General features: G+C 42.7%; 1 protein-coding gene across 1 annotated transcript; it reads right to left on the minus strand.

The window, feature by feature from the left end:
• Window positions 1-4,740: 4,740 nt before the first annotated feature.
• LOC139201926 (SITS-binding protein) lies at window positions 4,741-23,816 on the minus strand. Its single transcript, XM_070831374.1, has 10 exons — window positions 23,346-23,816; window positions 21,645-21,816; window positions 12,135-12,342; window positions 11,783-11,933; window positions 9,243-9,440; window positions 8,878-9,146; window positions 8,622-8,758; window positions 7,326-7,447; window positions 5,219-5,398; window positions 4,741-5,034 (listed from the first exon to the last, which is right to left on the minus strand). The coding sequence occupies exons 1-10, from the start codon at window positions 23,814-23,816 to the stop codon at window positions 4,861-4,863; spliced, it is 2,082 nt and encodes a 693-aa protein (XP_070687475.1). The 3' UTR covers window positions 4,741-4,860.
• Window positions 23,817-24,603: the final 787 nt, after the last annotated feature.

The raw sequence follows: 24,603 nt of genomic DNA on the forward strand, positions 1-24,603 counted from the left end.
ACTAGCATGACCAATCATCATTAGCCCCTTACTTTGAGCCAAATTTGGGGTGTTTAGCTTGGTGGTATTATGACCCGCGCTCTTTACCCATTAGCCTGAATGATTCTCCTTCCCTGACAACCACCATGGCTTTAGGTGAGAAATCTGAAATGGCCTCTGTCAGGCACAAAGGTCGTCTACTTTACACTGTGTCGATGGTTTAGCGCATGTTTATTTTGGATGCCCAATGTTCGCCTGCGTCAAGGGTCCTGGCTATGTTTATCAGTTCTTCTTAGTTCTGACAATTTGTGAACCCGCTGAAACCGGTCAGGTGTGAAAATGAGATCTTTCCTTCCTTAGCTCAGCGTTGCTGTTTATCAAAAGGAAGCTCTAGCCCACCATCGGGCCAGGTGTTGGGGCTCAAGTGGACAGCACCCAGGAGCCAGTTCTGTCTGTGAGCGCATTGATACGTCCCTCCACCGGGGCTGCTTGGGGCAGATTCAGCTATTAACTCGAATTAAACGGAAGATGTTTAGAGGCATCGTGAGGTGACAGATTCCCAAGGAGGGCCTGGGCAGGAAGTGATTACATGTGACAGTTTCCCTCTAGCTCCTGCCCACCACTTATGCACAGTCTCTCTCTCACACACACACACACACACCTCCACAATGGTGCACCCGCCCCGATGTCACCCTGCTCTAGGCTTCCGATGGCAGGCTAACATTTCAAGACTGCATTCCTGAGATTTGCTTACTCCTCATCTTCTCTGGGAGCCTGTAGTTTGACCACTTGAGAAAAAGGATCACTTTCAAAGCTAGACTTTTGTATATCTTTGTATCTTATGTCTTTATCAAATGCACTAAGTGTGTCCAGGCTTTTTGTGCATTAAGACATCGCTGATGAGAAATGTAGCATCTTATCTATTCAAAACCCAACGCATGCACGTAAACTATGACAAATCCATACAGCATAATCAACAGTCTTCAACTGACTGGCTCCTGAACAGCAAGCCTTTAAATTGTATACCTAATTGGCAAGCTGGAAAACCCATTCACTCAAGAGCAGACACTGAAACCTAAAACCTTGACTTGCACTTTCTAAAAGTAGACTTTGGGAGAGATCAGCGGCCTCTGCTTGTCACCAGTTAAATTCATGTGCCACTTGCTCCACAACACCCTCAAAGAAAAGAGGAGCCAGTGTTGCCTATCCTGTTTTATAAGCTTATCATTCACACAGGAGCAGGGATGTTCCCATTCGGTCTGATGGTGATCACTGGTACTTGTTAACTGTGCAGAATAACATTGTTCTCATTGCAGCTACTGTATGTAGATCATTCGTGTCATTCTTGATTCGGGTTTTGGCAGGACAATTTGTTTTTCCTGCACTGCTGGACAACTTACGTAAGGCTCCGTTATGCCCCAAACTAATTGGGTTGAATGTTACATTTTGATTTAGTGAATGAGGAAAACAATAATTGGACTGCTGTATCCTGCTGCTAAATGTTAGTTTAAGGGTGGACGTCTTTGACCGCAGGATTTCTGGAAGGAATTGTGTTATTGTGCCACGATTTCACATTAAAGTGGACTTCACGGAGGGAGTTTCAGTGTTCAGAAAAAAGGATCAATGTCGAAAATATAACAAAATGTTGTATATAATTACATTGAACTCTGGAAATAACATAGTATTAAATTCAACTGATGAAGGTCACTTAAGGTTTTGGTCACAAAATGACCTGACTCCACTTCTCTAACCTCTTCTGTCCTCTGAAGCAGAGTCCCCTCAAGCCTCTGACACTGTAACTTCACCACCTCACAAACCATGGAGCCACACTAGCATGTCTTGTGAATTTTATCTGGCTGAGAACGGCGCTCAGATTTTTTTTTAAAGTGCCATGTGAATCTAAGTGATTAAGGCGAGGGTGTAAACGGAGAGGGTGAGCTCGGTGGTTGGCGTTGAGGGGCCATGCATGTCTGTGGCCGGCTGCACCTGTCTAACTGTGCTAAAGGAGCAGGGCCTGGGGCCCCAAGGTGGAGCTCGGCCAAGGGGCAGCAGGAGAGGAAGGTAAGGAGGAGAAGCTTAGCGGAGGTTGAGCTGAATGTGATTCCCCTGAGAATCTCTCCCACCGCGTGCTCACCAAAGCTATAAATAACTTTTATTAGGTTTAAGTGGAAGTAGTTGAGACGTTAGTCGTCAGCAGCCCCACAGATATAAAGACATAGACTTTCTGACATGAGGAGAGAGAACAGAGGGAAGTGTTAATGATCAGAGCCTTGCATACACTCGTATGCACTCACACAGGAGCACGCACATGTGGAAGCAGACACGGACATGAAATACCACGAGTAAAAATGATTTACACGATGAAATATTCATTCGCGTATTTCCATTTAGAGTGATTGGGGGTGTTGTAGCCTATCCCACAATCGTTTGGTGGCAGGCGAAGGCCCTGACTTACAGGGACCGTACAGAACAGAAAACTAAATTACTCATGGATGTGAAGTAAGAAAATGTAAACTTTATTGCAATTTTGTCTTTCAAAAGTTCTCTGATTTACAGAAGAGAAAAAAACACTTGTAATGGCACAGTCATCGTAATATGTACATTGCTGATACTGCAATAATCCAGACACTCGAGTTGTCCAGATTTAAGAGTGGCATATTAAGGCACGTGGTTCGCTCAGTCCGTAGAGGGAAGGAATAAACACAAACACACAAAGCTTTTCCTGCAACTTGTACGTGAACGCACCACAGCATTCCATAAAAGCATTAGAACGGGAAATAGAAAAGCTCCTCACACGAAAGGCTCGGTTGGGAAATCACAGTTTGTCCATTGTACATTCAGCTTTAGGAGAGATTAAGACGTCAATGTGTTCGCAACATACTGCGTTGCACTAAGACATTTGGTGATCTGATAAGCTTCAGTAGACCTGAGTGTTTGAGTTGATACAGTAAACTTGATAGTTACACAATCAGTTTAGTGGTAAAGCATTCACTAAGTGATAAGGTTTCAGAGTCTGTATCATCACTGCTGGCCAGTTAAGATTGTCTGGTGAAGAACAAATCAATAAAGAAAAGCACTGCCAAAGAACACATAGAGCAATGCATCATGGTGCAAAGGTGGTTACCTTTCCTCGTGGGCTAGTTTTGTATATAATAAAAGAAAATCAACTATCTCATCTGCATTTCATTTGCTTTAAGCATTTAGTTAGGGCTCAAACCAAATATAAAACCTCTTTTATAAGTAACGCTACTGAACTAAAGCAAAGCAATGGACCAAACAGTCCAAAGAGTAAGAAAAGTGTTGGCACACGAGGGCAGAAATGAAATCACTTGTCAGGCTTCATGTCGAAGGGACTCTGCACCTCTGTGACTTTAACTGTCACGTAATGCTTTCAACCATTTCTGATCAATCCAAGATGGCTGCAGCAGACATTTCTCACATACAAGGGCATCGTGTTTATGAGTACTGGGATCTGAGAGGCTCTTTCCCACACGTCATCCTGTTAGAGGTATAGTCTGACATTTTGAGAAATACACTCGTTCGCTTTTCTTGCCAAGACATATGTGGGAAGATTGATACCGATATCATGTATACTGTATCTGGTAAATGGGATTAAGACACTGCTTCTGGCCAAGAAGTAGTCCCGCACCAGAATTCATAATTGTGTTTTTTGTAGAGATGAAACAAATGAAATCTAACTTTATAATCAGAAAGCTTTAGAGGTGCTGGCAGTCAGATTATGTTGCCATTGGACCAGGCTTGCTGTTTCCCCCGTGTTTCCAGGTGTGCTAAGCATAGCAGTGGGTTATGTCTTTATATTTACGCGTACAGACATGAGTGCGGTGTCAGTCTCTCTGTCATGGCAGATCTGTTTGTCAACCTCTGCGGTGTCGTCAACAAGGCTTTTGGCACCCATGAAAGAGCTCATCAACGCAACATCGGACAGAAAACGTGCAGCCCGTTTAAAAGCCCTTACTACAGCAGGTTAGTAAGGAGGTCAAATCTAATCTAAATTCAAATATATAGCCAGAGTTACAATTACATTGGCTTGGCCTCAGTGTCATCGGGCCTACAGTACTAAGGGACATTCAGACATTTCCAACAGAGTGGTACCTTGATAAATTAAAGTCAACTACTCCAAGAATAAGTGCTAAGGGGTGATAGGTTGTTGTGTCTGATGACTCTGTAAAGCAGTGAAAAACCATAACTTGAGGTACATTCATAAAACATCGGCCCGCTGGCCTGATAAGTTCAAGTAAAAGCCTTTCCGATGAGTGAGCAAGACAGACGGTACCACGGTGCGTTTCGGTACGAAGCTTTCTGTGAGCTAACTTCTTCCCAATAAGCATTTCCCCCCAAAAAGCCATTTCAACCATTTTCCTTCGTCCTTCTATTTCTTCATTTGGTCTTCTTGAAAGATTCAGATTCTTCATGAGCAAACAAGGGGCTTGCTTTGTTCCTCCTTATCAAGAGAGCCAGCAGCAACTGAGAATTTAAAGACTGTAGAAATGCAGTATGTAAACACACAGAACTTACATACACACACACAAAAAAAAAAAGCAGAACAGATCAAAAAGTCCGGAAACAAATCAGCCAAGAGGTAAAACCAATTAACATTTTTAAAAAAAAGGAAGAAAAAAGTCACAAAGGAAAAAAAAAAAAAAACAAATAATTTTGAATTGTAAAGTGCAAGTATAAAAAAAAATCTTTCTACATATCATCTCAAGACAGGGTCTCGAGACAGGGTCAATGGTCTTTAGTGGAAAAGTGCAAGTTGAGAACAGCACAAGTATTTAAAAAAAAAAAAAAAAAACGAAAAAAGAATTTGATTCAAAACAGTAACAGGATAAGTCAGGTGACTTGGTGGATCGGTCACGTGACTCAGCTTCTCCGTAAGAAAACGGCCACCTCCTCCAAGGGCACAGGGTAGTCCTGTAGGAACGTCCCCCCATCGAACACCTGAGCGTTCTGGCTGTCCTGCCACTGGAAGCCCCCATCAGGTAAATAGATATCCCTCTGCTCTGCCCCCTTCTCCACCACTGGTGCCACCAGGACCTGGAAGCACACATACACATGAGGTTTGCAGAACAAATCCAGACGTCAGGGAGATTGTACGCTTAATTAGCAAGACATCAGGTTACAGCCGGGGGGGTTGATTCATATGTTATGGGACGCCAAGTACATCTGATGCTGACGGTGGGAACTCAATCCCTTCCCCATCAGAACCTCATTAAGTCACCTCGTCTCCGATGAGGAACTGGTCATCGATGGTGAAGGTCATGGGGTCGCTGGGACTGAGCCACCACATCGGCCGATAGATGGGGTTTCCTGTCACCCGCCACTCCTCTGCATACTTTTCTATGAGTGGGACCACATCCCTCTGGTGCTTTGCTATGTAGGTCCGAGTTAGATTTAGCACCTATGGGTCACCAGTATGGAGAAGAACATAAACATAATGAGGATGATTGTAGATATAATCTATTTGTATTTTTTGCATAATCGTGCACTTAGGAGTATAATAATGACATAATTAGGAGTTTTTCCATAAAACACTAGTTTATGAAGTCAATCACTGTCTGCCCTTTTATGGAGCTTTATTTTCATTGAGAACCTCTTATGTCTATTATTTATGTCTAGAAAGAAGAAATCCAGAGGCAATCTAGAGCAAATGAGAAACTGAAACGGACCAAAAAAAGCCATTTCCTTCACTAAATCATCTGCCTCAGGGATTTCAGGACAAGAATAATATTGACTATGAGGTCTGCAAAAGAAATTTGTGCCATCTCTACACCCAGACGTGCAGCTCATTGTTGACTTAATGGTTCAACACTGTCCAAGTCTTTCTCCTGTCTCCCTCTGGCCAAACTACTTCGGCATTCCTGGAAGGGTCACATCCTCTTCAGTGTCCCATGACAAAAACAAAACTTGACCGCGTCTATAAAAAATGTATTTTTATGAGTTGGGATTGGGAACATTTGTAGGAATGAGCTTGAAGTCACAGCCCGGGTTTGAGAGGATCCTTTCTCTAATTGAGAAGCCAGGCATGTGTGTGGGTTTGAGGTTTTATTGCTATATGATTCCAGTGTGATCGCTGCTGTGACCTGTCTGTGACTGACACATTGTGGAAATTAACATGCGCCACATTTAAGCTACAGTGAAACATTGATTTAAAAAAAACAAAAAACAGAGAGGCTCTTATATCATGTGAACGCAGCAGCCTCTTCTCCACTAAAATATCCTTTCAGTCTCACTTCATCCGGGTTTTTGAGGCCACACAAGAGACCAAAATGGAAAACATTGCTGCTGTCAAACGTCTAGCTGTCCAAATGGCCTATTTTTATCTTTGTCACGCAAACACAAGTCACAACCAATATATTTTTCTGCCTCAGTCCCCTCCTAGTGGAAAAAAAAGCCTGTTGATCACTCCCACTCTGTCACACTTGTCAATTACTCATGGAAATCTTAATTGCTACAATAAAGTATTTTTCCAAGACTTGTCCTCAAATTCATTATCATTCCTGCTGAAGTGGCTCTCTAGAGTGAGACTGAGCCGTAAATCTGGAGGAGGGATTGTAATTCAGAACAGATGGACTCTTAACCACAGGTGATGTCGGGAGGGGGCCAAGCAATCGCTCCCATTGAGGGAAGAAGGGAAGGGAAGGGCCGGGGAGGGGAAAAATAGCTTTCACCCTGTGGCTGGCCTGGCTCCCACATTGTTCAACGTATCGATATCGGTCACCGGACTCTCTGAGATTGCGGGCTGTCATGCACGGCGAACGGCGCGTTCCTGATTTCCAGCGGAGAGGGATAGGGTCGAGTCCTGCCTCTCCTGCTGGGGGCAGCGCCAGGTCTGAGTTTTGATAGACCAGATCTCTGCAGACACACTGGTGGGAACTTCTCAGCCCTGACCCTCAAAACTGAGGAAGAGGCTCCTGGGTCAATAAACTCTCCCTCTCTCAGCTCTTTTCCTAAGCAATCCTAGCCACTCTGCAAGAGGGAAGGATAATCTTCCACTCCCTTTTAGAACGTCTAATTGGCAGCATTCGCACATCACTTCACTCGAGCTCGCCGCTGTAGATCTTCACAAGTGAAAATCTTGTTATCAAGTCTGGAAAAAGTATGTGAACCTACCACGTTCTAGCTATTGTAATTAAATCTAATGTGGGTGGCACAGATGTAATGACACCACCACCTCAGCCTGGGGATGCACAGGGTGGATCAAAGTGCATTAAAGAGGAAAGAGTTGCTTGCTTAGAGTGTGATAGAGTGGCTACACGAGATGCTCCGACTGCTCTGTAACGCGTGTTAGGTTGTAAGTTTATTGAAGCAAATTGTGGTTTGTTTACCCGGTCCTCTCCGCAGACCCAAGGCGGTGTGTGGAAGCTGATAACAGGGAGAAAGGCGGCAATCTCCAACCAACGGATGAACAACTCCTCATCTGTGACCGGGTCTCCAGAGAGAGAGCCACCTGTAGAGAGAGACAGAGAGAGAGAGAGAGAGAGAGACGGTTAGTTGAACAGTTGAGAACTGGTACTGTAGTCTCAATCTGGCCTTTGAAATTATCAGGTTAAAAAAATCCAGGAGGAAATCATAGTCAGGTGATGTGGGAGAATAATACTAAAGCCTACAAGGCCCGCACATTAAAGGGCCACCAAATGGCACTGATTTGCACAGACAGGAGGGAACATCAACCTTATGACTGAGTAAACACCAGACAACACACAGAACAACTGGTGACTTTTGACTGGAGATCTGGTGGTAGACAACCCAAACAAACCAAACAAACGTGGACGGCAACCAGCAGCCCACACTGTGTATGCAGTGCAATTTGCGCCGAAAAGGCCAAAAAAGGAGGAAAAAGCTGCAGAGTTTGGATGAGATCCTTTGATAGCCACAGTCGACTGTCAACACCAGTCGCCAACAGTTGTCACACCAACAGTCGTAATGTGTGTACCACCTAGCAGTGATGACTGCAGACTGCCAACTTCCTAAGAAATCACTAAACAAAACCTTAAAATACTGGTGTTCAGGTGATCAAAAATCTGAATAGTTGTTTTAATTTGGTTTATTTACATTATGTCACTTTGCCATAAAAGCTTGAAATTGTAAATGTAAAGAACGTATTTTGTCAAAGACGTATACATTTACTATAAGAATGAAGGTCTGACAATTGTGAAAATTATTAAAATGACTTTCTTTGTTTTGGTGATTGGTGGTGTTTTATAATATGGGCTTGACTGAGTGAAAATAGTGACGGAAAATGAGAAAGATCCTTGTGCGATCCTCCCGCCCACAAACAGTGATGGATGAGGTATGATAGCAATAGTTTAACGGTCTGCCATGTTTCATGAGAGTCTGCGCACGTTTACATTGGGCCATCTGTTCTGTCTTTTGTACTGACAGCACTCTGTTTTCTTTCCTTCAAAGTAAATAGTTTTCCTGCAGACATCAGCTGTTTGACTGCCATCACAGGAATTTGGAATATTACAGGAATATACTTTTGGAGCCAAAAAACAGGAGATCAGATGCGTTCTTTGTCTGTTTTTTTGTGAACCAGTGAAGATCTTAAATATAAATAAAATATTAGCTACTGTAACACACTATTAGAGGTGAGAAACGTGACCCATAGACTGTGGTATTACCTACTGCATCAGGAATGAGGAAGTTGTATCCCAGCAGAGTGTGGTGCAGTAGGGAGGGAATGATGCCCTTCAGGCCCATTGGGCTCCAGTCGGACTCCAAGGGGGTCATCCTCACAAACAGAGGCTTGTGGCTCGACCTGAGACACAAATCGCATCACAACAACATAAAATATCTCTCTCTGCAAACAATGGCAGCTGATATCGGGTGAAAGTTGTAGTTGATAGATCCTACAAACAAGATTAGATGCATGGTTACCGTGTCCCTGCTGTCACAATGGTGGAGTCTCCTATCCTTGTGGCCATGTCGGCCAGCAGGCTGATGTACTTGTCTCCACCGAGAGCCTGCGGCGCCCGCAGGGCTTGCTCCTCAAACACATTCCCTTCGCCCCCCTCCAGCATGACATACTCCATCCCCAAGTGGGCCTGCAGGGACCCCACTCTCTCCAGGAACCAGCTCACCGCTCCTGGGTTAGTGATGTTCAGCTTTACACAGAACTTTCCTCGCCACTGACTCATCACAGGGATCTGAAGGAGAGCATTATTTTTCACACCATTATCATTTTATGTTTTGGTTATTCATTATATTAACAGAACGATGAGTGCGCTTCACTCGGGTCTCACCAGCTGTCCCTGAGGGGCTGAGGGGAGACTGAGCCAGTAGGCCTCAGTGCCGTCCATGAGGGAGGTGTGGAACTGCGTGGTGTCCACGCCCAGGAAAGGGGACAGGGTGATGGAAATGTTAAGAAGCTTGACAAGTGGGAGGTCCCTGGTCAGTCTCTTGGACATCCCTCTTTTCCTGCTGTTGAGGTAGTCATGGTCCTGCAGAGAGACAGAGAGATTCACTATGATCACTGTCTTTTAAGAATAACCAAATCAATATCTGCCTAAACGGCATCTAAATAATTCATCAATATGATATCCAAAATGCTCATGAACTGGCATAACAAATAGCTCTATATTGGGTACAGCAGCTTTGTATTTGATCATTGCTGTGCAAGCTAGTAGCTGTGACAATGTGACCTCTGTCAGAACCAATTAACATATATTGTAATCCTTTGGAATTCATTTGGTAAAGTGAAAGAGACATTTCAGATTACATAATCGTGGAAAAAAACCTTTTAAGAACACAAAGATTGACCCCAGGAGGTGAACCTGCTGTGGGAAGAAAGGGTAGATTAGCACATGTTATGTAATGTCTTTGAACAGTTTTTTTTTCTGAATTTTTGTTTTTGTTCTGCCTTTTTTTCCCCTGACTTTTAATGCAAAAGACTGAAAACTAACACAAAAAAGGTCAAAACATTTTTTTAATTAGGTAAATTAGGTTCGCAAAAAGCTTTATTTAGTGTGTCGGGAATAAGCTCAGGAGCATAGCAAATTTATTAATAACCCAAATTTTCCAAAGCCAGCAATTCATTCCAGAGTTATACGGAAACTAGAAAAGAAAGGTTGCACTGTGACTGATAATTTATGAATACTTGTAAAACTGGAGTGAGAAAGAGAAGCCTAGTTTTTACAGAGGATCATTGTTGCCAGTCACACTTCTGTCGAACCTTACACTTCACGGACAACTTCAAGTTCCATAAGTTTCCGTGCGGCGCTGTGCGCTTGGCTGATTCTTTATAGCACTTATGGACGGGAACTGGGTGACGTAGAGCCAACAAAACTGGTGTTTAATATCTTTGATGTACCAGAAAACTCAAGATTGTGGGTAAGGGAAACTCTTGTTCACCAAATGGAATCCATCGACTGACATGTGCTACTCCTCCCATTTTCTCCCCCTCTTTTTATCCTTTCCCCCCATCTGATACTGTGAGTATATATATACATATATATATATATGTATATATATGTGTATATATATGTATATAATGAGATGTCTGAACCTGAATTCTGTGACAGTCAGATTTTGTTCTCCTTCTTGTGCTGCATGGTCCGGGTCAGATCACAGCATCAAGCTGGTGTCAGGATCACCTACTCAAGTTAGTCTTGGCTGAGATCCCCTCTAATCACTACACACCCAAATCTTCGCCGTCCCACAGTTACAACACTCAGAGCAACCTGAGATCTGCTGGGAGAGTCTTTGTTTGTTTCCTCTTGGCTATATTTGTTTTGTAATGGAATATCACCAGGTATTGACTTAGATCCACTTGACTGTGCTCCTGGGGGTCTTTTTTCCAGGCGGTTCCCAACGACGTTCGGGGAAAGTAACTCGATAAATGTGAAGCGATAACAAACACCAAAGGATAGGAGAACATCGCCTGCCCTTATTTATCAAGAAAACACACCACATATGGACAAAATCATAGCTACATAAGTTTAGAATATCTGAGATATATCAGGTGAGCATGATATGTCACATTTACAAGCCTATGGACATAATTCAAAAAGCTTCTAGCAGGTAGTGTGGTCCACACTCTGGCAAAGCCCCAAACTATCTTTTTTTCTATATTGTGACATTTCAGTGAACCTATCCTTCCTCCTTTGCTCCCTGCCTGTCTACAGGGCTCTGGAGATCCACTTAAGAAAACTCTTTCATCTCTCTCCCTGACCAGTTCTGAGCCTCTGACCAATGAACCCTCACCAGCCTCACAGCCCAGATGGTTGGAGAGAGAGATGCACATAGTAGAAGGCCACTGTGCCGTTCACATTGTAGAGAATATTCCTGTGTAGACGTCTAATGAGTGCAAATATCTCAGAGGAAAGAAAGAAAGAAAGAAAGAAAAAGAGAGTATTCATATTTATCTCAAAATATAAATGAAGAGTGTGAAAGATCCCATGAAATCATATCTTACTTCCCTATTTAGTTTATTAGCCGTAACTTAAAGGGGAAAAATTGAGCCTACAGGATATCTGTTAGGGAGCTTATTTGATCTGTTTTTTAGCCCTTGGTGGCTCAGAAGAGACTTGCACTGTTTTACAGGAAATAAAAGATGGGATGTTATGTCATTTTTTTCACATAGCAGGATGAACATTGAGTCTGTCTCTTGATTAACTTCTTGACTGTCATCTTCATTCTGCTGTGACTGATGATGTTATTTGGTTTGAGGTTATTTTTTTGTACCTCCAGAGCTGGTCTGCCTTTAAAAAAAACCATCTCCAGTTTGCTGAAGCTTTTGAGGCTGGTGGTGGAGACAGCGAAGCAGGCAGCGATGAGCACGTACCATTTCAGAGAGGAGGGTGGTGGAATGTTCATTGAGGCTGATGACTCCCTCCCCCAGCTGGTGTCTCCTCAGACGATTAGAGAAGGTCCTCAGCTCCCTCTCCACCTTCGGCCCTGATTCCATGTTGGCGAGCAGCTTCCAGAACGGCAACCTATAGGACACACGGATCAGAACCTGCTGCTCTGAGGAACCTGCATGGATTTTAGTTTATGACTCCCTGAACACCAACAAAGTTTCACTTAATGCTCGCTTTATTTATTGGTATTATGACAACCCCAGAATCCCTCCTCTGACAAGGAAACCAGGCAAGGAAATCCTCATCTCCTCTAATCTTAATCTAAACAGAACTAACCACAGCGCTTTCATGTTGGGCAGCTCCCTGCTGTGCTGGAAGAGTTGCTGCACTGCTTCTTGGTGGGCAGCTTTCACGTTGTGGCCCACACACACAGTGTACTGTAAAGGGAGACGCTCCATGCTGGGCAGTGACTGCAGGCAGAACTGCTGCCTGCTGTCCACCCCCAGCTGCAGGGGGATATCAGGAGATACAAGCACCGCAACACCTGCATGGTGGGAAGCAGACGGAAGAGGGAACAAGATATTAGTTCATCACATCGCCCATCGTCAGAAACCTGTTCACTGTTGTTTCCGCTCAGATAAATACGATGTTTCACTTCAAACTGATCTAAGGTGAGACAGTTCATTGCAGATTCCTCTTATATGACATAGTGCTAGAGTGTTACTGAGACCTGAATGAGCGTGACGGATGGAGTGTGGGCTGTGTCAGCTGATATTGCCCCACTCAGATGTGAGAAAAATACTCCCTAGAATGAGATATAACAGTATGCGGTTAGATGAGTTTGCCCTGGGGCTGCTGGCAACTAGGTTACACTACGCAGCAATGAAAGAATTGTTAGATAGTCAGGATACATATGGAAAGTCACACTGGTATTGTAGATGGATGTTTGATTTTACTCAGGATTTGCTCCAGAATGTTATAAAACACCATCAACTGTTCAGTACGTTTCTTATTCTTTCTCTCTGTGACAAAAGAAGAAACGCCTACAATCAAAATACTCAGCGTTAGCTCTCTAAAACTCTCTAACGAAGGGACTCCCTCATTTTCTCGCCTGCTGTATGTTTCGAAGGCCTCTCAGAGGCCATGTGAAATGATAAGATTATGTGAAGCAGATAATTGTGTCCGCAGATGTAGCTGCCCTGTAAGGAATGCCTCGTTCCTCTCAGGTTACCCCTACCCCCTATCCTCACCACTTCTCACTCGTCCTGACTCCCACCTTCTCCCTCTCGGCTTTAACTACCTTCCTCTTCTGTCTAGTCAGACCTGCTCTGGGTCCGTCCCCTCTCAGGCCAGCAGAACCCAGCCAGCATCGATCAGATCCTTCAACCCGGACTGTGACCCCAAGCCTTCGCTCCAATTTTTGCACAATCCGCTCAAAATAGCAAAAGTGGGATTTGGGATTTGGATCTGATCAGTGAACAGATGCAAGGTGCGAGACCTGTTTCCAAAGCAGGCAGACCAGTCTGAGAACCTGGGCTGAGAGCTTGGCTCACTTCAGCCACCCTCTCTAGTTTCAATGGGCTTACTGTTCTCATGCATGCAGGGACCAGGAGCAGGCAGGATACTCATGTACCAGTTTATAATCAGATTAATAGTTTCAGAGATCAGTATTCAAGTACTGCATAACGCCTGGTGACAAACCTTCAACCTCAGGGTAATTGTCACGTGTTTGCAACAGATAATGTCAAAGAGATACTGGTAACTCCTCAGCTGCCTCACACAAGGTATTAGGTCACCACCAAACTGCTTGTTACAGACTCATAATAGCAGATAAACGTAGATTTTTGCTTGGATATGCAGTTATACATTTAACCCGCTATGGAATAAATTAGCTAGAATAAATACAAAAAAATTAAAAAAGACAGGGTGCCATTCGTGTGTCAATCATGTATATTTACTGCGGAGCAGAAAGCGGGGCAGAGAAGAAATTGTTGTAGCTTTATGGAGGGATGGAAGTGGAATGCAGGCAGTGGAAATAGAGGCGACCAGAGTACACCAGACACCGAGCAGCCTCGTAGAATGATGTGCAGATACAGCAGGCTGCAAACAGTGTGTTTTACCAAAGTGCACACGGGGTGGAAAGTGGAGTTTAAGCTTGCAAGCATGACTTCTTGAGTCATATTTAATTTTTATGGGAAATGACACTGTAGGGCCTCAAGGAAATGGGACAGTCTGGTCAAAACCAGCTGTGCCTTTTATTCCATCTTTGACTAAACGTGTAGATTTGAATGTTAAATATACTAAATCCTTTCTTATGGGTCTATATAGGTTCGACTCAGAGCATGTACCGGTGTGCATTTTTTAGTATGGGGGAACTCCTGATTGAAAATGAACTAACTGTGGTTGTAAATGTTCAGTGCGCCGTATGACACAAACATCCACCTTTGACTGAATACTGTCTCTAGATGCATTTACCAGACGGGAGCAGGAATCAATAAGTGTGTATTTAAGGAAAGTGAAGCAGGTTTAGGGCCTTGAGTTACAGCCAAGGTGGGGTGCCCAGGAGTTAAAGGGGAAGAGAGGGGGGACCCTATTTTTAGAACAATTCCTTAAACACTCCAAGCTTCCCCTGAAATATTTTCCACTAGCTCTCAAAAGCAAAATTATATGCCTGACCGACCGACCACCTTCAAAGCAGCAGATAGGAAAAGGCTAAAAATGAATTAAGTTAATGTGGCAGATTTGAATGATTTGACACACACATGCCTCCGTTTTACAGCCGCTGAGTGAACACACAAATCAAGCAACCTTGGATCGCCTCCCCACACACACGTGAACATACGTGTATTCTCGCACACATTCACACACACTTTCTTTAATGGGAAATTGTAGACTTTAAAGAAAAACAGAGCAGGACTTATAGGACCATAAAGGCTCTGCACTTCCTCTCGCTCAGTCTGAGCTGAGCGTTTGGAGGTGGTAGCGGAGGTGACCCCGTGCACCTTCTGATGGGTCAGGAAGGTTTTAATGTGGCGTCTAGGTCCTTGGAGACCGGCTGGTCTGGGGGAAAACACTGCCTGACTGACTCCCCGCTGCTGTGGACCAGATGGGCTGCACTCTTTTACCTGTCATATTTATACTGGTATTTATGACACCTGTGCACACTTAAGAGACCTGACTGGGGTTATAAAAGGTGCATGCAAAAGCTAACTTTGTGTGTGCGCCTGTGCGTGAGAGTGTGTGTTAGTTCAGGCATGCATTTCCTTAACAATGGAAACTTAGTTTCTGTGCCCAACCTCAAGAAAGTGATGGCCACAAAACTGGGACCTTGCCACGGTAGTAAATTTCCAATTCCACTTATTGAAAAAATAATGAAACTCTAAGGAGACTTTCTCTGCTCTATTTCTGTCATCAATCATTTTTATTGTTTAAGTGTGAGACGTTGCGTTCTGAGCAAATATCACCATTAAAAACGTGTCCTGAATGCAAAGTTAAAGTAGTTCAGTGCTAATGTTTTGAAACAACTTAATTGATTTCATATAAAGAAACGCTCTCTGAAAGAAGGATTTTTTTTTAAGCATATTAAAAGCTTATTAAGCTTTTAAGCATATTAAAAGTTAGGTCACTATTTAAGAAAGGAAACAGAACAGATCCATGAAACTGAAGACTGATTATGAGCTGTGTGTACGTAGAAAGTTGTGAACGAGCCGATGCATAACGCAAGTGGACAGAAGCTGTTGACTGTTTAAAAAGTCCCTTTCTACTGTCTCTTGCCTGTTGTCCTTCATGGAAAGTATTAGGTGGACGATCAACTGTGGAAAATGTTGCAGGGTGATTTTCATACAGTAGCCCTCGCATACAGGAGATGACAGCTTGTATTTAACAACGCTTCAGTTGGCTAAGTGAGTCATTGTCAAAGTGTTTCACCTCTTGTCCGGGAGAGTGGAGGTTTCAGGGCAGCTGCCCGGGGACCACTGATGACCTATTGAGTAACACAGGGATATGTTTTGGAGCCGCTTGTTTTCCTTCTACATGCAAGCTGAATGTCTGAGCATTCATTTCTATATTTGTATGAACTTGGGTTGATATAAAGACAAAGAAAACGCTAAAGAAATACTCAACCAGTAGCTATTTACTCCACCTTTGCTGTGCTTAGGTAAGTTGTCTCCACTTTGTGCATTTAAACGGCCTGGAAGTAAACCTGTTGGGTCTTTTGACAAAAAACTCCATTTATCAACTTTTTCACAAGCTTTCAGCCACATCTCATGGGCTTCATCAATGCAAAAATAAAGTAACAAAAACATCTACCACTGATGCATTTTTTAAACTTCTTTACTGTGGATGTTTTCTGCTCAAATTGTTGAGTAATAATATTATTTTTCCTGCGGTTATCCTGCTTCCTTTGCTATTGCTCACCATTAAACACCATAATGGAAATATGTTTTTACTTTTTGTTCTCATCCTTGTCATTATATGGTTCTTTTGTATCAAATAGAGCTGATTAAGTATCATTATCTGACAAAAATCAAAATCCATGACGGTTATATAACTTTTATTCCTATCTGTCTGTTGTGCTTGGCTGGTTCCCTCTGAGAGACCAAACAACAAATGACCAATAAAGTATAATTTCTTTGGATCCCACATGGAAAGATTGAGTCAGAGATAGAAATAAAGAGATATTGAGCCAAAGTGGAGAAAAAAATTATACTACAATGAGCGATGGAGAGAGACCGGAGACATGAGGACAGAGAAAGCATCCGAACTTGCACACACACACACACACACACTGTGTCTTAAGGAGATGCTGTCGAGTCCTATGAGCCTTTTATATCTGATGCTAATCTCAGATGCTCACTTCATTAATGATTGCATGGAAAAAAGCAGATATGAAGAGACAGTAGATGAATTACTTTTATTGGATCCAGAGCTCGGTGATTTTATACAGTTAGAGTTATCACAAGCTCACTTATTATACAGCCTGCTGTGAAAACAAACAGGATCCTTTCAAGCCTTTTTTGTAAAGATGAGTTGGGGAAACTTTGACGACAGTTATCTGATGTAAACGTACAGAATATGCGTGCAGTATCTGTAGATAGTTTCGCCACTCTCTTATTCAAAAAAGGCTAAAAAGGCAAATATTTTGCTCGTCTTGTGCTAAAGTCCCACATTTCTAATACCTGCACTGAGAGAAATCCCATGTATCTCTTTCCTTTTAATTAATTAATGGGAGCAATGTTTTACAATTCATTCTCACTATTTTCCCACATGATAATAACAAAGGTGCTGACCATAAATCATTTAGTATTACTATTATCACTGACCGTCATTGAATTGCTGAAAGAAATGTGAAACTTTTTTCTACTTAGCATATAAACCTGCTTTAGCATTCAAAACGCTGACAGCTGTGTTACAAAAATATTCTGCCTGAGCAGAGCTGCATTCAGGCAGCACTGGGATTTTAGCTAAATACTATAAAGTAGCAAGAACTACAACTTAAACTGACTCAGTTATGTCATGACATATTACACTAATAAACAAAAAGCCTTATTTTCTATTTAACAAATAGAAATAGATTAATAGATTATAGCTGTGATTTAATTAAGATTAAAGAAAATTATGTTGAAAAAAAGGTTGATTCATATATCAGTGAAGTAATTTAAATATGTTTATTCGGTGTAGGACAATTTTCCTTTCAAATAGACACTGTAGAGCCAAAATAAAGGCTTCTATGAAGTTCTGTTTGTTTAATTTATTATTTTAAGACATGGACACAGTACTTCTTGTTCGTGATTTGAACATGTACAGCAATTATTTTTCAAAGTATACGTATCTGCTCATCGACAGTTTATCCAAGGGTATTTTCTGCTTACATTTGCTTGCTAAACCCTGTGTAAATTGTATCATTAAGACCTCCAGTCATCAGAGTAAATGTAGGAGTAAGTCCCTAAAGCTTTGGGACAACTTCCCCCTGAGTCGCTTCTTATGTGTTTAATGCAGGATGCGGCTTCAGTGATATCTAATCTGTTCTTAGTAGCCCAGTTGTTTTTGTATGGATAAAGACAGGTGGGGCTATGACAAGTTCCTCCAGTTGGCAACACTCTCAAATGTCACTTCACTGCACAGTCACATATATCTTCTCTCCTGTCACTCTGCTTAACTTTTCTACCGCTTCTTTACTTTGCCACTCTTTTTGCTGTCTCTTCATGATTCTGTTTGATATCAGGGTTTTTCTCTACAGTATGCAGTCGGTCGTTCTCTGTTTCAGCCTGTGTGTCTTGCTCTTTAACCGTCCCCAGGAGTCCTCTTAGGTTAGTAATTTCAGTCACAGCTCCATATTCCCTACTGCATTTATAATGTGCCCCTATGACTAACTAGGGTCAGTGAAGACAGGTCCCGTGTGCACACAGCGCCTCACATGTACAACACAAAACGGTCAGCGGGTTCACACAGCCATTAAGACTAATATTACTGAACTGCACGCTGCATTAAAACTGCAATGTGTTTGTTTTTCAGGCAGCAGCTTCAGAAAAAAAGGCTGCATCATAGCTCTGATGAAGGCTTTATGTTAAAATGCAGATTTGTCAGTCCATTAATTAGTAATAAAATTCACCAAAAATGGTCAAGACGTGGTGGCTTTTTTTCATTGCCGCTGGGCTGCTGCCTTCTGTGAATCTGTTTTGAGGAAAACAAACACGCTGCAGTTTTTCTTTCGCCCGACTGAGAGGAGAAGTGCAGCAGCTTTCTTGTATGAACTTGTGAGAGTAAAACTGTGAATTCAGTGGGCTGATTACATTAGGTGAAATCATAACCACAAATCAAAACTGAGTTTGTTTGGGACCAGAGGCAAACATAGTCAACCCAGCTCCTCTCATCATGTTACAACCACGATGCTCTGAGAGTTCAAAGTAGCTTTTTCGGAAAAAAAAATATTATTAGCTTGAAGTTGTAGAGTCTTACGTAAAAATATTCAGTGTATATTTAAGTTGAATTCACTTTTGTAGACGTGTAGTGAAAGTTCAGCCTCTGGGTTTTCTTTGAAATTTTACACAACAGTTAACTCAAGACACGTTAATGAAAATTAAAAAAACTATATTGTCTTTATTTTATGTGCTGGAAATGATTCTTAGTCCTGCATTTAATTAAATTCGGCCAATTTACGTGCAAAAAATGACAACGTCTTGCTGCCAAAGCTGGGAACAAATCAATAATCTGATTAAATCTTCACATGGTTGCATAAACTCACAGTTCTCCATAATGATCCACACATAACTATGGATTTTGTTTTCTCCATAAAAGCTGCTATAATTGTTTCCTTTTCCACCACTATTAACCACAACAACAACAACAACACAGTTGTGACTCCACCACATCCTGCTGTTCGTTGCAGCTGCAGTCATCTATTGTTATTTAAAACGTGATGCTTCAGGTTCACCTTCTGTCGGGCGGTTGGAGAGAAGAACATGGCAGATGCGGCTGTTTGCATATGCGGATGTTTTTAGATGAAGACAAGAAGAAACAGCAGCGCTCCTGAGGTTGTGTAGTTATGCAGACAGCAAATATAAGTTTATTTTCTCTGAACTTTCCATGAAAGTCTGTGCCAAACGTTTCTCCAATTTTCCTGATTGTATTCACTACATAAATTGGGAAAGTGTGTGTGATAATGAACCATAACCAACCAGCCTGATGTGTATAAGCGCACATAATAATTATCCCCTTATTCCTTTGCAGATACTAGAATCAGACGCTACTAATTACTCCCCACTCATACTGGCATTATTGCCATAATTCAACTTAAACTCTATTGTGTTCTACATACAGGCAAGCAAACAGTTATATGCAGTTAATAAAAACTGTTCGTACGAGTATGAAAGGTGGCTATACCTTCTTGCCATGTGCAGTGCTCTGAGGAGGTGGACAAACAAGTGACACATATCAGTTTATGGTGTGTTGTGCTCATGATGAATCACTAAAATGCAGAGTTTGCGTTGTGGAGGGAAAACCCTCAGTGCAGTTCAAGAAAACCTCTCTTTGCCGCCTGCAACACAGCACATACTTAAGCATGTACCGGTGACATAAATGAGGCAAACGCATGAACATTATCTTTAGGTTGTGTCCTGTCTGACATGACACATTCTCGACACATTAACCAAGTGTGAAGCCTATAGTGTTCGGGTGCACGTGCCCCGTCCACCTTCATTGAAAATCATTCATCATTAATAAATTGCACCCGACCCTAAATAGGAAAAAAGCTAAATGCTAAATTTCAATGCATCTTCATCATACATCTCTACATCTTGAGAAAATCACCTCTCTCTGAGTGCACATTATGTAAATCCAACAACATCCATGAACTTTAAAGCAAGATATCATGTTAAAGATACCTTTAATGCTCCAATAGGCATTGTTGTCATTGCTGAGCATCAGTTTGCTATGTTTGGGGCTATGTACAGTGTGTGTCTGTGAGTGGTTACTTGGCAACGTTCAAACAGTTGTCCTCATTGGGATCGCATCTCATCTGTTTTTTTTTTTTTTCCCGGTGCAAAGTTAAACAGAGAAACAAAGGGTTACAAGGTCCTGGTAATTACCGCTCCTCTCATAAGGTGGAAAAGGGATTTAAGTCATGTGACCCTCACTTGTTAAGCCTGCCACTGTGTCACGTAACATCCCAAAATGTGTGTGTGTGTGTGTGTGTGTGTGTGTGTGTGTGTGTGTGCAGTTGCTTCTGTCAGTATGTCAATGAGTGTGTGTGAGACCACTGCTAACAATCAATGAAGTCATTATAGATGCTTGTTTGTATCACCTCATTGGCTCATTGGCACAGCCTTCACCCTCATCTAGACGCTGGTTGGCACACACACACACACACACTTGCACATATTCCCTGACACACTAAGCACTCAATAAGTTTAAATATATGCCCCAAAAAAGCACATGCTGCAATCTGCATGTGTATAAAATGGGATTTTTCAATATTTTGCAGTTCTCCTTTCAACACTGTCTGTAAAAAGATAATGTTTTATTCATGTAAAACCTTTGGTTAGTTGGAGCAGCAGCTCAGTAAGCAAACCCCACACAAAGACAACTTGAGAGCAAAGTCCCAGAGGTTAATGCTATACCCGCTACCACACAAACACACATGTACACACACACACACACACACACCACGCGTTCCTCATCAGTCACATTAACCATTCACATCCGCCAGTGGTCCCTGCCTCCTCCCTTTGCCCCCAGGATAAAATCTAACACCCCCAAAATAACCTGGTGAGTTATAAGAGTCAGCAGGGCCTTCATCCAACCTGCACTTTTAATAGAAACAAAAGGCAATTACCTCGGTATCCCTAAGAGTTAATTTAAGATGCTAAAGGTGGTTTACTTCCCTTTGTAGTCTAATCTCTAAATTAATAAACTGAGATGCCACAGACAGTATTGTGTTACACTCTATTTGTGGGACAGCCGCACCGTTCAGTCAGTGGTGTGTTTTGGGAATGTTGGTTCTGGAGGCGGTCTGACCATTTTTCTCAGCTCGAACACAAACAAACACGTGCATGAGGGGGGTGGTAAGAAAACACAACAACATCCACAGGGCTTCCCTCACGCCCTGGGATTCACGCCACACATTGTATACCCGCTGATGTGGGGTCAGATTTCTGGAGCCCTTGTGCAAACCCTGCACCAGTGGCAAGCGTGGAAAAACAGCCTTAACCTGTTGTTATTTTACAGCCTTGAAAAGGCCTTTCTTACTGCAACAGACCTGTCAACTCCACTTTTATTGACGAAATGCTCTCCACAAACAGTAAACCTCAGTTGATACAAATGATTCACTCCAAGTATGACCTCCCTCACCTGATGAGCCCAGGAAGTAGCGTTCCAGGGGAGAGCCGAAGCCATAGGGGTTGGCCCTAAGGTCACTCACAGCGAAGGGCTGCGAGGTGGCGTTCTGATCGTTGATCGGCCACGTCTGACCTCGGACACTGGCGCCTCCGTACCAGGACACGTTGGTCATGGAGAAGCAGTCCTGAGAGGATGCACACACACATGCAGCCACACACACACACACATAGATAAAGATATAGAAGATAAAGGTTTACATTCATGGAGACTGAAACAACATCTACACATGTGAAACTAATTCTGGCTGGACAAAGGAAATATAGGCTGGTAGGAGTGAGAATTAAAAGACAATAGAGAGTAAAACAAAATGCTTTTTTTTTTTTGTTTGTTTAACATTTGACGCCCTCAAACACAAATTTATACCATCACCAAGATTTAACGAATACTTGAAACATTTTTATAAGATCACTGAAATGCTTTTAACAAACTTATCAGTAAATGACAAATGTTTTATAAATTCATTAATTCACTTTAATTTAGATGCTGTCACATTATGTGCTTGTGGATGTGGATGAATCTTGTGCAAGTGACTGTGTCTTGAGTGCAGAAGTGCAGGGTACTGAGTAGCATGTGATGGTCGCTACATGAGACTGTCTCAGAAAGCATCGCACGCAGGAGGGATTGGATGACGGAGTGTTTTCTAAGAGAAAGCTTCTGCTTCCTCAAAGCGTCTTTTACGCGTGGGGGACGAACGCGCAAAACGGGAGCTCATTTATTTCACGTCAGCAAATCCGGGCTCTGTTAAGGAGTTCGCAATCAAGTGCCAAGTGGTCACCTGAAGGGCACCAGGCAGGATTTTAGAAATGAGAAAAATAAAGCTTAGTTTAGTTTGGAGAGATTTTCTGTGAGCTGTCGCGCCACATGACAGGGAGTTATGGCGAGGAATGTTCCAGTGGGGACAGATTAACCTCCCCAAACATCCCAATAGTTAAATGCCTTTGATAATTAAGCTGGAGGGGAAAGTACAGTAAGTGCCGTGCATGTAAAAAAGAATAACAACTGTGACGAAGGAGATTAAACACGAAATGTGTTCTGCTTAGTGCAGGGCTGTAAAAAATGGAAAGAAATTAATTGTTTTTTTTTTCTCTCTCATAACACCAGTTTTTGGTTTGAAACATTTTGTTAATTCAATGTTCAGAAATTAAATTTCAAAACAAAACAATGGTATGATTAAAATTAAACATAAATTGCAGTATTTTATCTGGCACTGAATTATACACAAACCATTGTGATAAAAGCCTGTTTTCTAGCCAGTACCTATTTAATCTGAAACAGGTAATTCCACTTATCTTCAATGCAGTCTCTCAACAAATTTATATGAACAGGTGGTGGTTGATATCAGGACAATTTAGGTCGATCACCAATATAAAACAATCACTTCATCAACAAAGTGTAACTTACTTATTTTTCTTAATGTGTTTTCAGATTTTAAAAGTGAACAGTGGCCCTCTTGGCGAATGTGTTTTACACTGTTTTGCACCGGTGTCACATCAGCCATGCACAACACTGAGTGCCCTGCAAGCTGAGGCATGAAAAGTCCACGTGCACAACTGCTTTTTGCGCATCACATTTTGCGTAAAATGGCATTTTCAGAAGTTTCTGACTGTGTTTGGTGCGCGCTGGCTCTTGGCTGCACGCTGAGAGATACCTTACCTTCAGCTCCACATGACAGTGCACCGGCGCCCAACTCATACTGTAGCACTCCGTCTCGGTCTCCTCATTCACCTCCAGCGAGATCTTCACCTCGGCCACTGAGTCCCACGTATAGCAGAACTCCGTTTTATTCAGCCAGCACAAGTTCCTCACAAAGGGAACTTCGATGTCGGGGTTCCCCACGTTCCCGACGTCTATCTCCACATAGGTCTTGTCCTCCGTCAGGGTCTGTATGACCAGCGAGTGGGTTCTTCTCTCCCAGATCAGTCCGCTAAAAGTGCCCCTGAGGATCCAGTTCTTGTTGGGCTGGTCCACCACTTGCCAATATATGATCCCGATGGTCATGACAAAGAAGACGGCCACCCCGAGACAGGCTACAGCTCCTTTCCAGGTCTCGTTCATCTCCTTCAATCCCGTGTCCCATGTTACCTCTGGGATGGGGCTAGGGTTCCTATTTCGAGCGTGGGGCATGTTGTTTTTGAGATCAGCAAAGAATCAAACAAAAAAAAAGGCTGCAGAAATCTTTGTGCGTCAAAAATCTCTGTTGCTTCATCATGTCATGGTGTTTTCAGTGAGGCTACAGGGTTTTTGCGCAATTGTGCCAGCAACAGAGACCTGTCATGTGAAGAAAGCTGTGAGAAAAAAAATCCCAGCGGGGAAATAAAACAGTATGAATGAATAATTGACTTACCACATACTGCTGCTGTTTTGAAAGAGTAAGGTTTATAAATTGCATTGGCTGCAGTGAGCTCGTGAGCAGCCCCAAGCCGGGTTTGGCACCAATGCCTACGAATAGCTCCTAAGACGCTGTCTTGCTTGCCCTGCACTTTCTGACGTAACGCCGGGTTGTTTCTTCAGGGGGAAAGGTAGAGAGAGGGAAAAGGGGGATCGGGGGGCGGGGGGGGGGCTGAGTCTTGGAGCTGCCCGCCGGGGCGAGGAGGCCACGGACAGACTGGAAGAGAGGGACCCCCACGCGTGCTCGCAAAATCCCTGTGCGCTCTCCGTGCGTAAAGACTGTGGAGACTTGTCATCCGGTGGTTTGGTGGACCGCCAGGGGCGTCAATTGGGCATGGCCAGTTTTGCCTAGCCGTATCCACTTTTGATCTTGTGGTGTTTAACATTTTGAAAGAGAGCAAAGGGTGATGTCTGAAATTGATTTTAAAATCACAACTATCTCGAAAGTGAAATATTTAAGACCAGTGCTGTCTTCGTGCTCTGTGCGTTTAGTTAAACTGGCTACATGTTAAAGGCTTAATAG

Source organism: Pempheris klunzingeri, chromosome 5, assembly GCF_042242105.1.
Source record: "Pempheris klunzingeri isolate RE-2024b chromosome 5, fPemKlu1.hap1, whole genome shotgun sequence".
NCBI classification, from domain to species: domain Eukaryota; kingdom Metazoa; phylum Chordata; class Actinopteri; order Acropomatiformes; family Pempheridae; genus Pempheris; species Pempheris klunzingeri.